Raw genomic sequence first — 15,808 nt, 5'->3', positions numbered from 1 at the left:
TTTCCAATTATGGTGTGTTCCTTGTGCAAACCTGTCCTCACAATTACATTTCTAGCACGTTCATGTCCCCCTACTTAATACACGTGTCTATCTCTGACTTCCGTAACTCCTATCGCCTTTGGGAACACCCCGTTCCTCCTTACAGTGCTCTAACTTCAGATGCTAAAGCCTTTTTTCAAGTCTGCCTAACTGCCCCCATCTTATTTATTTCACCTATCCTTGCTTACCCCACCAGGTATACCTAGGACCATTTCACAATGATTTCGTTACCATAACCTATGTACACTGTTTCATGCCATTCTACAGTGTATATACCAGCCTGCCTAAAAAATGTAGAAGAGATACTATTTACAAAGAATCTCATCTGATTTTTTTCTGTTGACTATTAAGTGACAACAGAGATGAATTCAGGACTACCTAATACACCTAATCATGGGGTTTTTTGCATCGCTTAATGCCAATATTTGCCTTTTGAGGCTAATAAACCAAGGAATTATGTCTGGATTAAGTGTATAAATATTTTTTTATAACCATGCAAGTTCATTATAGCAACACTGAAATAAAAAAAGGGGACATCATATATTTTAAAGATCAAGAAGCCTTATTAACATAACTTTCAAGAAATTAGCAATATCTTCCTTGAAACTGATAGCAACATAAGAAGGTAAGTAAATAGAGTCTTCCTCAGGCATTCTAAGCAGAAATTCAGAATACATACCAGAAAACTGAAGCTTGTTGGATATGCTTATTGTACGTATGAATTTAAAGAAACGTAAAGGAACTCAGGTGCACTGTTAATGCCACAAGAATCAGGAGTTTTGTACATAAACTAAGAGGCTTACCTGCATAGGCTTTGCAAGTGGATCCGTTCTAACTAAATAAACTTCCAAAGTGCGTTCTTTTTTCATAGGCAATGGAAGTGTCAAGTAACAAAACGGATCAAAAGTTACAGATATCTTAGCACATTCAGGACAAACTAGGGTGGATTTAAAAAGGCCATGAAATATATCTACAATGATAGAATCATTTCTTTTTAAATGGTTTTCCCAGGCTTCTTCAGCAACGACCTGTAAATAAAGCACAACCTGGGTTACAACAAAGTAGTAGGAACAGTGAGAATTATTAGTAAGATTACTTGATAGAACATTCTCAGTTGCACCTATATATAGAAGTCTTAACTCCAAAGGACTGTTTACAAAATGTTATTATCATCAGGATATCACAGCTTAAAAGATGTATACTTTTCCTAGGACAGATATTCTGTCAGGGGTATTACACAGTCTGAGAAGGACTTCAAGTGCCTTGGGGCAAGACAAAAGTAAATAAAACTAAAAATTCCATCTGAAGTAACTCATATTCATAACAAAATTAATTATCTACATGCCTGCAGCTCATGCTATAAGTTTCCCTAGAGTACCACAGACAGAACACTGCATACTCTAGATGTTAGACTAGAAGAATAACAGAATGGAAATTGGTTTTCCAACTAACCTGAGCACTGACTTGAACAAAAAGGTCTTGACAAAGCTTTATCACCCTCCGATCCTCCTAATTAGCTTCAAAAACCCCAGAAATTTACACATGCACTTGAATAAGATCTTAATTTTAAGGTCTTGGCTTATTTTCTGACATCTCTTTTAGAAAAAGCAACACATGATCAGCATTCCAACCTTTCAATGCACAATCACGTAGAAGTACCTTGCAACGTACAGCCTTGACTAAAATGAGTATCAATACCAAAAACTACCTTGTCTGGTCTCCCATCTGCATCCTTTAACTGAATGTAAGGCTTTTTCCTAATTCGATTCAAATCCTCATGTAATCCATCCAAGAGGAAAGCCAGTAGCTCTTGACAATCTTGTTGCTGATAACCAGAAAACTGTGGTGCAAATCGTCCCACTTGAGTCTAAAAAATCCAAACATACAAATACTTCCGGTACCTTAATTACTATAAAGAATTAATACTTCTGAGATGCTACAGCAGAAAGCTGAAAAGGTAAAACTTACATAGTTACAAAAGATAAGCTTTTCAATGGAGACAGGAAGCAAAAACTGATTTCAAAGACCAAAGCACAACAACAGTTGACACATTCAAATATACATCCAAGCGCTTAAACAGTTAAACGAATGGTCTGCATACTGATGAATATTACTTCAAATTCTTATTCTTGCATATTTCCTTAAGTTTTGTATGCTTAAACTACAAAACAAAACTGACAATGTACCTTCAGGTTAAATTCCCTACTGACCTTAAATGCTCTTGGGGTAACATAGCTGTATTTTCCTGACCACATTTGCTTGATGAGCTCTGCATAAGATTTTGCTATTTCACCTCTCATTCCTAAAGGATTGTCAAAATTCAGCTCTTCTTGGTATTTATCATTGAGGAAGTATTCTGTAAGAGGAGGTGTGTTGCTCAGACACTGTAAAGAGAGATAGAGAATTTTTAGCACAGCTATTTGAATTAGTTGTAAACAAAGAATGTCTGAACTTTGTTAAAGTAGCCATGAACAATAATTGAACCGTAATGCCTAGTGCCTGCAAAAAAAGACAAAAGAGTCTTTTCCAGAAACAAATAATAGTTTGAAACCAAGACTACCTGCAGCTATCATTACAAGTTACGCACAGATAACATTTTTCAAAACTTTATGCCATAATTTATTAGACGTAGTAGTCCAGGCAACCACAGTGTGACAACACAAAATCAAATTACACCACATGCAGAACACGTGAGAAAGCTGAAAACTGAGATTTATGGGGATTTTTTTGACAGGGTGGGAGGGAAGGGAAGGTGAGGATACTTGCTCTATTCCTTCTGTTCCTATGCATCTGCTTATGGTTGCTGTTGAAGACAACTATCTATAATAGATGAACTAGACCCCTGAATCAGAATTGGTACTGCCTCTCCTATGTTTTGTTAAATTTTGTGAAGCAGTTCAGAACTGAAAGGAAAGTTGAAGGAACGCAAGAGTCTTTGTTCAGGCTGAGATAAAGACTTGTTCTCTGTACTAGCTTGTGTTGTGTTTAGCATCAACTTAAGCAAATGGATGGACTGCAAAGTTCCACCAGATACCCAGAAACAATACCATACAAACCACACCAAACTAACTAGAAATAAAACTACACATAAGGTAAAACTGCATGTTCAATCTGAGTGATTTGACAAATTCTACTGCCCAAAGAATTCCTGCCCCTTTCTCTGCAGATCCCTACTTGATTGCACAATAAACATATTCATCTTAATACCTTGTCAAAAACATATTTTTACCTTCCATTTTTCTTCTGGATTATTTTTGGGCTAGTTAAGGTGATCAAATGAGTTCAGGTGATCAGTTTACCATGAGGAACGTCCAGAACAAGGAACTAAATCATGCAAAACCAGTAAATTTTTCTACAGGTCCTTAGTAAAGCACTACACAATGTGCTGAGAGCGTGTTATTTCACAAAAAAACCTATTTTTCTAGTTTTCACCCAATATATTAGCTTTTGTCACTTTCTCAGAAAATTAATTGATATTTGCCATGTATAAGTCAGGAAAATTACTACAGATAATTTCCCTTTTTCCTTAAAACAATTTCTGCATTCCAACACAAGATGACACTGGAATGCAAAAGCACCTATCTGAGCATGGCAATTGCTTAGACATAGAGCTGACATCTTCTCTATAGTATCAGATGACACTTTTAAACAAGTAGCTACTAAAGAAACTAACATGGTTGGCCATGAACCCACTGATGATTCCAATGTAACTGACAAAGCTAAACAGTCACAAACATATTTAGTTTTAGAAAAGGTTGAGAATGGAGCATTATTTAAGATCACAAGTAAAGTCACACGCGGTAAAAAGCATCCAGAAGACAATTTGATAGGAAGCCTACACCCTTATTTTCTCATGATCTGATACGTTGAATGTTATGAAAGAAGTTTTACAGAAAACATCAATTAAAAACCAAAACAAAAACAAACAAAAAACTTGTTAGAATCAAGACAATGTACTATGCGCCCTCTTCAACCTACTGGTTTTGTGTATTTTGTCTGCTTGTTTTAAAACACAGACATCGGTAAACTAACAAGTATACTAAACGAATACAGTAAAACTACAGAAAATTGTAAGCTAAAGAGGTAACAGAATGGCACTTCATTTCTGCTACTGGAGTCTTCACAAGTTTTGTTTAACCAACAGAAGTTCTGTAAACTGCTCAGTCTCTGAACCCAAACTGGTCATTTAGCTAAATGATCATAGGAAAAGATGCAACAGAACACAGAAACTCCAAGACTAACTATGACAGAAACCGCAGAAGAGAAGAACTGGTCTTCAGCATGATAAAGGCTAATATTGGAAATATAGTTCCATGTTACATATCAATTACTTGGGGAAAAAAAGGAAAAGACACATAGTCTACTGTTTAGAGAGTGTAGCTGTAACTAGTAGGGTGTGGGAGGCATTAAGATGCACAGGAAAAATGAACAATAAGTAATCTTTACTTTTAGTGCCATGTACATGTATCAATGCTCTAGCCTCACTGGAATAATGTAATTACAATACTAGACTATAATCTTGTTAACGAGTCTACCTGTCTATGAAACTTTCATATAGGTAGAAAAATAATAATAAATAGTCACATTATCCTTCTCTAAATCCATGTAATTTAAGTACTGGAAAACTCTCATAAAAAGAGTGTGCAAGGACTCTGACTGTTTAATAAAAAAGGAAGAAAATAAAATGAAAAGAGTACCAGCACGACAGCCAGGGGGTTGGAGCACCTGCCCTGTGAGAACAGGCTGAAACATCAGCTGAACAGCTGTGCAGTCTTCTTGGAGGTTTTTAAGACCCAAATGAATGAAGTCTCAGATAACCTTGTCTGATCTGACAGCTGATATTCCTTTGAGCAGGAGGTTGCACTAGTAACCTCCTGAAGTTCCTTCTAACTCAAATTATCCTATGATCCTAAGGTATCAAAGAAACACTTCTTCACATTCCATTAGGGATATTATGCAGAAATAATGATGAAAGCAAAATTTCAAAGCAAAGAAAATATCATTATCTAGTATGTCAGTAAACTGCAGAAATGAGACACAGGCAATGAGATCATGAAAATGAGCTAAAAATTGACTGTTCCTCTAAGTATCATGGTGCTTCAGTTCTCCTATTTGGTAACAATTTTATGCAAGGGACATTCAAATTTCATATTTCACAGAATCACAAGGTTGGAAAAGACCTGCAGGATCACTGAGTCCAACCATTCCTATCAAACACTAAACCATGTCCCTTAGCACCTCATCCACCCGGTCTTTTAAACACCTCCAGAGACGGTGACTCAACCACCTCCCTGGGCAGCCTCTTCCAGTGCCCAATGACCCTTCCTGTGAAAAATTTTTTCCTAATGTCATCTGAACCTCCCCTGGCAGAACTTGAGGCCATTCCCTCTTGTCCTGCCCCTGTCACTTGGGAGAAGAGACCAGCTCCCTCCCCTCTACAACTTCCTTTCAGGTAGCTGTAGAGAGCAATGAGGTCTCCCCTTAGCCTCCTCTTCTCCAGGCTAAACAACCCCAGCTCTCTCAGTAGTTCCTCATAAGGCCTGTTCTCCAGCCCCTTCACCAGCTTTGTTGCTCTTCTCTGGACTCACTCCAGAGTCTCAACATCCTTCTTGTGGTGAGGGGCCCAGAACTGAACACAGTATTTGAGAAGCGGTCTCACCAGTGCCAAGTACAGAGGGAGAATAACCTCCCTGGACCTGCTGGTCACGCCGTTTCTGATCCAAGCCAAGATGCCATTGGCCTTCTTGGCCACCTGGGCACACTGCTGGCTCACGTTCAGTCAGCTGTCAACCAACACCCCCAGGTCCCTCTCCTCCAGGCAGCTTTCTAGACAGACTTCTCCTAGTCTGTAGCACTGCACAGGGTTGTTGTGCCCCAAGTGCAGGACCCGGCATTTGGCCTTGTTAAACCTCATGCCGTTGGACTCTGCCCAGCGGTCCAGCCTGTTCAGATCCCTTTGCAGAGCCTCCCTACCCTCCAGCAGATCGACACTTCCACCCAGCTTAGTGTCGTCCGCAAACTTGCTAAGGGTGCATTCGATTCCCTCATCCAAGTCATTGGTAAAGACATTGAACAGGGCTGGACCCAGCACTGAGCCCTGGGGAACCCCACTTGTCACTGGCCTCCAGCTGGATTTCACACCATTTCCCACCACTCTCTGGGCCCGGCCAGCCAACCAGTTTTCCACCCAGGAGAGTGTGTGCCTGTCCAGGCCAGAGGCTGACAGTTTCCCAAGCAGAATGCTGTGAGAAACTGTGTCAATGGCTTTACTGAGGTCCAACAAGACTACATCCAAATCATTTCAAATTTGGCTGAAAGATGTTATGTTTTGTCTGTATAAACTCACAGCCAGAAGTGACTCTAGAGGGAATGTTAAGCTTTCAGAAGAATGAAAAATTCTGAAATAGCTCCTTGCAACGCTCTCAACAGCTGTTGTTCAAATGTCAAGTAAATATAATCACACCGATGGAAAAAAATGTAAAACTGAAATGTGTGTGTGGGGGAAATGAAAAAAGCGTTTTTAATGAAAATACTTACTTTTCATTCTTCACCTACTTTTGAATCACAAATTGAAAACTTTGTGAACTCTGAGGTTTTTACTGCAAAAGAAAAAAAAACACACTTCCCACAGAGCTCTAATCACTACTATCCCATCAAAATGGAAAAGCAATACTTGGGAAACATCCACAGGTGGCAGCACAGCTACACCTTAAAAGAATAATATTTTTCTAATTTCTTTTATCTTAGAACAGAGCCATGCCGTCACTGAATGTGAAAAAAAATCTACTTGCCCAATACCCCATTTTTTTTGCTTGATATGGGTTCAGTCATTCATAATAATATGTTTTCAGAAAGCCTACAAGCTCTCTTTTGTCTTTCCTGTTTTATTTAATGCTCAGATCTGCAAAAGCAGACAGTGAGGCCTTAATACTAAAAATGAAGCCTTAGGTGTTAGCACTGAAGTAAATTAAAATGAGACACATGGAATACGCCTTCAAACAAATCTGAATAACCTACAGAAATGAAAAAGCTCCAATACAACCAAAATATTAAAGACTATTGAATGATTGCTTCTTAAAATAAGAAACAATGATAAGACAACAGCACTTGGGAGAAATACAATGGCACCATAACCTTCTTGGCCTTACACACATACAGCTTGCAGCTGTTTGTGGAACCCCAGAGGATCTTGCCCATCCATCTCTTCACCATCTCTCCTATAGCTGGCTTCAGCTTTTTAACACTGAAAGCCCTTACTTGGAAAAGCAAAGGCGTCTTTACTATGAAGGGGCTAGTCTAACCTTACTACAGACTGAAGAACTATTGATGAATTTGCAACAAATTCTAAGAAGCTACCAGGATTATTACATTTCCGTCTAGTATGGTTACAGGGCAAAAACCTTGTGACAAGTTTGTAAGACTCTGGAGAGCAACATGTGCAACGAACAGGCCCTCTTCTTTGAGGAACACCGACAACAGATCTGATTCAAACTATCTTCACTGTATGTGAGACAAGCGTGGAGAAGTGGTCTGAGAGGTTTCTGAAGCAAAAATGGCTCTTATGTGAACACTAAGGGGCCTCAATGCTGTCTGGGAAGGATGAAGATCGGAGAAAAGTTGGTAATCGGCATAGAAATGGATAAATTAAACTCTGCTTCTGTTGAAGTAAGCTACATTTATTATAGTCAGCACTGACTGAATGGACAGGATCAAAGCAGAGCTTTTGGAACAGAACATGAATACAATGGAAACTATTTCAGAGGCTAAAACCCACAGTAAACTATTTTACTTAAAGAAACAGACTTATCCTGATAAACAATTCTGTGCTGACATAACTGTGAAGGAGGTAACCAAAACAGATCAGAGAATCACAGAATAGTTGCAGTTGGAAAGCACCTCTGGAGACTGTGTGGTCCAATCCCCTGCTCAAAGAAGAGTCATCTATAAAGCAGGTTGATTTGGGTTGCGGCCAGTCAGGTTTTGAGCATCTCCAAGGGTGGAGGTTCCACAGCCTCCCTAGAAAAGCTCTTCCAGTGTTTGACAACCCTGATGGTAACACAAAATTTCTTATATTGACATGGAGTTGCGGGTGTTTAAGTTTGTGTCCATTGCCTCTTCTCCTTTCAAGTGGACACCACTGAGCAGAGTTTGGCTGAGTTTTCTTTATTCTCCCCCACTAGGTATTCATACACATCGGTAAGATCACTCTGAAGCCTTCCTCGTTCATCTCTGTGGCAACTCACTGGACTTGCTCCAGTACATCCCTGTTTCTCTGAATCCAGCATTCCAGAGGTGTCTCACCAGTGTTGAGCAGAGGGAAAGGATCACCTCTCAGCCTGCTGACAATGCGTTTCCCAATGCAGCCCAGGAGGCTTTTGGCTGCCTTGGTCACAAGGTCACATTGCTGGCTCATGTTCAGCTTTTTGTCCACCAGGAACCCAGATGGCATCTTTCATGCAGCACACTAAAAATCAAATTTGAATTATTTCCTGCACTGTTCAACTTCTTCAAGTATCCTCTTCAAAGCATTTTTAGAAATAAGTATAAACTGAATTTTATGAATGCCTTATATAATAACTATGGAATAGAAACACAGAATGGTTTGGGTTGGAAGGGACCTTAAAGATCAGCTCCAATCCCATGAGATGCCCCATCCCTGGATTTGTTCAACACCAGGTTGGATGAGGCTACAAGCAACCCGTTCCTGTGCCTGGAATATTTCTCCTGAAAGACTCTGAGCACAGCTGTAACACAAACCACGAGGGTCCACACGGATCACCACGGAGGCATCATGGTTTGGTCTCAGCCCTGTCAAAGGTGCAGGTGCAATGTGAAACCACCTGTCTTCCGCCTCATCCTACCCCGGAGACTCTTCTCCACTGACCAGCTGCCCTCTTTCTTCACACTACCAGATTCTGCAGAAGCTCTTCAGGCCAACCTCTGGACCTGGAGTAGCTCTCCAGATTAATCATGGAATAACTCAATAACCACTGCAGGCTAGGGGAAACCTCATTGCTGTCTGCAGCTGCCTAATGGGAGGTTATGGAGAAGTAGAGCCACACTCTTCTCAGAAGTGAATCTCAGGACTAGTATCAATGGACACAAACAGAAGGTGGGACCCATGATCATCCTGGAGTCCTTTCTAACCCAAATTATTCTCTGGTTCTACATACAAAGAAGGACAGAAAATCTGCGCAGACTATTAAGCTCTGGCATACTTCTTCTTTTGAATAACTTTCAGCAACCCCATACACTTAGCTTGCAAATGTGTCTGAAATCACTTTTATCCTGAAGAGGTAAAGAAGGAAATCGACTTTTTTTTTTATTTCAACTGAAGAAATGACAAACATAAGTCAACAACCGGTGTGATGACAAAAGAGGAGACTAACTCTCACATATGCTTGGTTAAGATCCAGTATCTTTATACTCAGCATGAAAAAAGTATCACTGGGAATTTATATACACTTTTCAGCTGTTTGACATAAGACTGCTCTGATGACGACATACAAGTTCCCAAAATAAATCAAAGCAAATAAAACTACTAGTTCTTTCTGATCATTAATTAATCTACTACTGCAGCTTCCACTTAAAAGGACTAAGTTTTTTATTTTGCCTTGGCAAGAGTAATACTAGTATTTCTCTTGCAATTATAGCAAAGAAATGAGCTATTACATTCCTGTAAAATACCTCATCCATGAAGTAGCAGCTATTCAAAGGGGAAAGGTCAAAGGGTAATGATCAAAAGTTCCCTGCATGTTAACCTGTGTCCTAAAAGTACATGATAATTAGTTAGAAATAAAGACGCAGTAATCCACTGTTCATCTACTTCCTGACACATCAGCTCCACCATCTGTAGTTAAGCGCATCTCAAACTGAAAAAGTATTTTTCATGACACGCATGCATAGCAGTCATTACAAAAAGCAAAGAATCCCACTTAAGGGTTTGCTCATGCAGAATGCTGGTCAAATCTTTCAGACATTGATCACTGTGCAAAAACAGGAGAAGCAATGAATGCAGCTATGTAAATCAATATGGATGTATTATTTCCTCACTTTTAATCCTATCCTTCTACTTAATGAGGTCTCTTAATATTAGTTTCCAAAAATGACAAAATACAACAAAATATTAGTTTCGAAATAATAAGACAAGCTCATTTTTTTCTAAACTACATACCTGAATTGCTGAATTCATGAAACACGTATTCCCCAGGTTACTCAGGCCACAAAGGCCTGGCTGCTCATTGTGTCTTCCTGGCTCCGAATAATCATAATTCTTATAAGCAGTATATGATGGGAGACAATAGTTTGAATTTTTCACACTGTAAAAAAACCAAAACATTTTTCACAATGTAAACATGTACTCTATAGTACTTTAATACATACAAGTACTTTATAAACTCAAATTATTAAAAACGTTAAAGCGAATTCTGTGAACAACAAAGGATTTTAAAGAAGCATTTAACTTTGGTAATAACATTAATTTCAATGTAAGTCACCTGTGCAAATAACCAAAATCTAATGTAATGCAGTAACTGTAATTATTACATCCCTACCCCTTTTTGATAGGAGCAGCTTCACAGCTTACTCTATTCTTCATTGCTCCATCAAATTTAATACACTCAGACTTTAGACACCACCAGCAGCAATCAATCATTTACGTCCCTTTTGCATCCTGCTGCTGCAAGAGTGAGGTCGGTGAGGATGGGAATGCAGAGTTACAGGTGAAAGCTGAGATTTCCAAGGCCACTGTGGCATAGCTGCCTCACTGCATCAGAGAGTCTATTTATAGCCTCCCTGCTAGGACAGCACAATCCAGCATGCAAAAGCAGGAAAGCCTTGAGAGGTAAAAGAATGCGCAAAATGTCTAGTTACAAATTCATTATGTGTCTCTATGATGCATCTTTTGTGAGGAACTGGAGGAGACTGAAATAGGTAAAGTGGTAAGATTTAAAGCAATTTGTTTCCAGATGAAATCATGCAAATACTATACATAGAATAACCCTCAAAACAGTAAAGTAAGCACATCTAAGAACACTAGAAAGGGAAAAGAATTTTTTTAGAGGATTTTCAGTAATAGTACAGATCTTTGAAAAAAACAACCAACCATAAAGGTTAAACTCTTTCTTAAACTATTTCAGGCACTGATCATAACGCAATCTGCATGATAGTAGCTTTGGCTAAAGTTCAAGACTACTTCTGCAGTCACTAAGCATTATTTGAAAGTCAATTGCCAAGAATGACAAGGAAAAATATGCAGAGCAAAGAATCAAATCTGAATTTGTAATTGGAAAAATCTGAGGATGCAAGTGCCCAGTGATAACACTCCATCCATCATTCCTGAACAGCATCACACTCTTTATAGCCAACTGAATTCCGGCTGTCCCCCCAGTGCACAATCACTCACTTAACCATTAACAGTTGTTTTGTTTTAATCATAAGATTAATTGAAAATTTCAAACAAAAGGAGAAGAAAATTTCTCCCTCTTTCAAACGTCTCAAAAATCTGCATAGTTTACAGCTCCACTGCCATAAAGCTGCTGTGGTCAAACTTTTACATTTCATCATTTCTTAACACCTGACTTTTCTGCCAGTCCTTCTCTTTTCCATACACATGCATCTTCCCCGCACTCTTGCTAGCTCCCCAGACTAGCTAACTGGCATTGTGTTTACTTGTCACTCTCCCCCAAAAAAATCCCCGTGAAGTTAGTTTTGGCTGTTCAGCTTATTCCTAACTTAAATGTTTCATCTTACTTATACAAGATGCTTTTTGAACCCCAGGGCCCATGTAGCTTGCTTCTGTGGTCAGCCCTTCCCTGTCATTAGCCCATGGTTCACTCATGAATAAGAAATACCCAGGAAACATTACCTTCTACTTCCCTTTGCAGATGCAGTCCAACTACTGCAACCAGCCCCAATCTCCTTAAGTTGGCAAGTCTTAGCTCCCCCAGAAAGAAAAAGCACAAGCTTGCCATTGCTGCTAACATAAACTCCAGAATATAACTAACCCACTGAACCAGCTCAACAGTGCATAATAGCAACAGAAATGCACACATACATGGTGCACAATGAACTTCTTTCTACTACTTTCAGCCCTTCTTGCTTCCTACTACTTTCCTCATCCAACTCAAAGACTACACGTTTCATGTGGTAAACAAAATAAATCTCTTGGAAATTTAGGAGATGTAGGGATACTGAAAAAATGGAATGTAATTTTCCTGAGGATTTCCACTCCTCGTTTTTCCTTCTCTGAAGTTCTCCCCGTTTCACGAACTGCAACCTTAGAATGGACACTAGAAAGCTAGGGAATGCAGTGGGTATCTTGGCTACAGTGTATTAATGTGAAAGATTTCCTCAAATTAGCTGAGTAACATCAGGATAATTTAATTCAAGATAACTGTAATGCAGATAGATCGCCAGAGTTTGTTTGCTCCAAGGGACAAACTGTCAGATTTGACTTCTCAAAAGGGAAAGCCATTTCTGAGCTCTGTCATCTTCTGTACTGGCCTAAAGAAAGTCATTTGAGGGGCTCAGAGAATATGGTTACCACACTCATCCTACAAGTCTACTCATATGTTTTTCTTCCAGGTTTCTGTGTTCGCAGAATCACAGATAGCTTGGGTTGGAAGGAACCTCATGAGGTTCACACAGGCCCACTTCTCCAGCCTGTCCAGGTCCTTCTGGATGACATCCTGTCCTTCCAGTGTGGCAAATACATCACCCAGCTTGGCGCAAACTTGCTGAGGGTGCACTCAACCTCGCTGTAAGTATCACTGATGAATGTATTCAACAGCACTGGTCCCAGTACGGACCCCTGAGGGACATCACTAGTCACAGATCTCCATCTGGACTTTGAGCCATTGACCACTACTCTCTGAATATGACCATCCAACCACTTTCTCATCTACCAAACCATTCACTGATCAAATCCGTATCTCCAATTTAGAGAGAAGGATGTTGTTGGGGGCTGTGTCATAGGCTTTACCAAAGCCCAGATAGATCGTATCCATTGGTTTTCCTGTGTCCACTGCTGTGGTCACCCCATCATAGAAAGCCACTAAGTTGGTCATACAGAATTTGCCTCCGGTGAAGCCATGCTGGCTGCCATTAATCACCTCCAGGTCCTCCATGTGCTTCTAGGAGGATCTGTTCCATGATCTGCCCAGGCACAGAGATGAGGCTGACAGGTCAGTAGTTTGTAGGGTCGTCTTTTCTACCCTTTTTTCTATCCTATATATGTCCTAGGTTACCCACCCCTGCTTGCACTGCCTGTGCAGTTCCCTCTTCTTCAGTTTGACCAGCAGGTCTCGACTCAGCCACGCCAGCCTCTTCTCCTTCCTGCCTGATTTGCTACATACAGGGACTGAGTGCTCTTGCGCTTTATGGAAAGCATCCTTGAATATTTTCCAGCTCTGTTCTGCTCCCTTGTCTCAGAGGACCATGTCCCAGGGGGTCCTACCAAGTAACTCCTTGAAGAGCTGGAAGTCTGCTTTCCTGAAATTTAGGGTCCTGACTATACTCCTCGCCTGTCCCATATCCCTCTTGACCTTAAACTCCACCAGTGCATGATCACTGCAGCCCAGGCTGCCTCTGATCCTAATGCCACTGATGAGTTCACTCGTATTAGTGACCATAATGTCCAGTATTGCATCTCCTCGGGTGGGAGGCTCTATCAGCTAGGCTAAGAAATTATTCTCAATGTACTCCAGGAGTCTCCTGGATTGCCTACAGCTTGCCGTGCTACTTTTCCAGCATATGCTGGGGTAGTTGAAGTCCCTGAGTAGGATGAGAGCTTGCGAGCGTGAATCCTCCTGTAGCTGGAGGAAAAAGACTTCATCGGTTGGATCTCCTTGATCAGGTGGCCTGTAGTATATACCAACCACAAGGTTCCCATTGGCCCCTCTGTCTTTTATTCTGACCCACAAGCTTTCAACCTACTACTCTTCAATGACACCTATTTACATTCTATCCCCTTCCTGATACAGAGGGCAACGCCTCGACCCCTCCTTCCCGGTCTGTGCCTTCTGAACAGCCGGTAGCCGTTGATAGCCACACTCCAGTCATCAGATTTATCCCACCATGTTTCCATGATGGCAACTAGATCATAGCTTTCTAGTAGCATGATAGCTTCCAGCTTCTCCTCCTTGTTACCCAAGCCTCAGGCTTTTGTACAGAGGCACTTCAGCTGGGTTGTCGGTCACATCACCTTCCTAGCAGACCCTTTATTACCTCTAAGGTGTTTTGGAGAAGTATCCTCCCTAAAACCTGTCCTCCCATCGCCTGTCACAGGCTAGCCTGATGTTATCACCCCCGACACCCCCCTTCACACCTAGTTTAAAGCCCTACCTACGAGCCCTGCAAGGTCCTGGGCAAAGACCCTCCTCCTGCTTTGAGACAGGTGGCTCCCATCTGATACTTGTAGTCCTCGTGTCATATAGGCCATCCCGTTGTCGAAAAGCCCAAAGTTGTTGTGCTGACACCAGCCACAGAGCCACGTACTAACTGACTGCACCTGCCTCAGCCTTACAACGTCACCACCCGTAACTAGAGGGAGGGAAGAAAAAATTGCTTGGGCTGTGTTATTTTATCAAAGACTATCAAGTAAAATACAGTGCCTTCTATGTGCAGGAGATGTCTCATTACAGCTTTATCAGCTTGTAGATTTCTTTCTTCTAGAAGAATTATTTTTATTTTAATTACATTGTGCCTCTACTTTTCATGCTTTTGAGACTGGACAGGAAAGAAAGTACTATTAACAGTCAGTAGCAAATGGATAACAATAGAAGGCAAGTAAAGATGCAAGGGAAGGGTACAAACTTCATTCAAACAGAAATACCCTAGAAAAAAATAACATGTGACACCATGTCTCCAGCCTCTATCTGCTTTTCCTGCAAAAACCTTTATCACAGGAACAATGTATGGAAAAGCAGAGGGGCAGTATTAGAATGGGGCAGTCAATTAAGGACAATAACAGAAAGAAAACACTGATGGCTCTTAGAAGAAATTGCTGCTCCAAACTAAGTCATGCCTTGAAAAAAATGAAACCATCTCCAGACCCATGAACAGCTCGGTGGAGTTCTTGAAGTAGTGAAAATGGTAAAGAAAGGTTTCTGAATGAGATTTTATAACCTGTATACCTATACATTGAGTTGCACGTACCATATTTGAAATTACTTATGCTGTCTGTATTTTGCCTTTAAACCTCAAAGCAGCTTTCAGATGATGATGAACCCAGAGCACTCATTGTGTAGCTGGAGTTCCGGGAAATGTGGATTTGGAACAGAGAAGTTTGGGAAAGCATCACTAGCTTCGTGAAGGACATAATTTGACAGTGGAGTGCCATGTATCAGAACAGGTACTACAAAAGAAATTTGAGTAGCAAGAATGAGGCTAGAAAATTAAGTTTGGATCACCTAGTTATGTCCATAATATTTCAACCACTTCAATGCACTGCCAATGTCTTTTTGTGACCAGCCACTTCAAGAAACCCATAAATGAGTTCCATCAAATTTTAGAGATGCCTGAAGCAGTAGGAGAGGCCAATGTCACTACACAAAGATTACTGTCTTTGTTATTATTCATGTTCATGGCCTGGAGAGCAAAAGATAAACTATATAGAAAAAAAAAAATCACCTTCCCCGTAATATTTGCCTGTGTTGGGTGCAACATGAAGGAACTGTTTCTACAGATATAATTAATATTTACACTTCTTGAAATTAGCATACTGCAATATACTAAGCATGGGAACAAAGATGGCCAGCTGTCTTCTGAC

General features: G+C 40.4%; 1 protein-coding gene across 2 annotated transcripts in view; it reads right to left on the bottom strand.

Annotated features, from left to right (window-relative positions):
- Window positions 1–15,808, bottom strand: part of USP15 (ubiquitin specific peptidase 15) — a 71,184-nt gene that overhangs the window by 11,727 nt on the left and 43,649 nt on the right. For both annotated transcript variants that reach the window (XM_069852331.1, XM_069852324.1), the window contains 4 exons: window positions 10,214–10,358; window positions 2,250–2,423; window positions 1,748–1,906; window positions 843–1,067 (listed from right to left, as the gene is read on the bottom strand). In XM_069852331.1, the coding sequence (XP_069708432.1) occupies window positions 843–1,067; window positions 1,748–1,906; window positions 2,250–2,423; window positions 10,214–10,358 (703 nt within the window). The remainder of the gene's footprint in view (window positions 1–842; window positions 1,068–1,747; window positions 1,907–2,249; window positions 2,424–10,213; window positions 10,359–15,808) is intronic.

This window comes from Phaenicophaeus curvirostris, chromosome 1 (genome assembly GCF_032191515.1).
Source record: "Phaenicophaeus curvirostris isolate KB17595 chromosome 1, BPBGC_Pcur_1.0, whole genome shotgun sequence".
NCBI lineage: Eukaryota > Metazoa > Chordata > Aves > Cuculiformes > Cuculidae > Phaenicophaeus > Phaenicophaeus curvirostris.
Note: the sequence above shows the minus strand (reverse complement) of the source record. Positions and strands in the feature narration are given on the sequence as shown.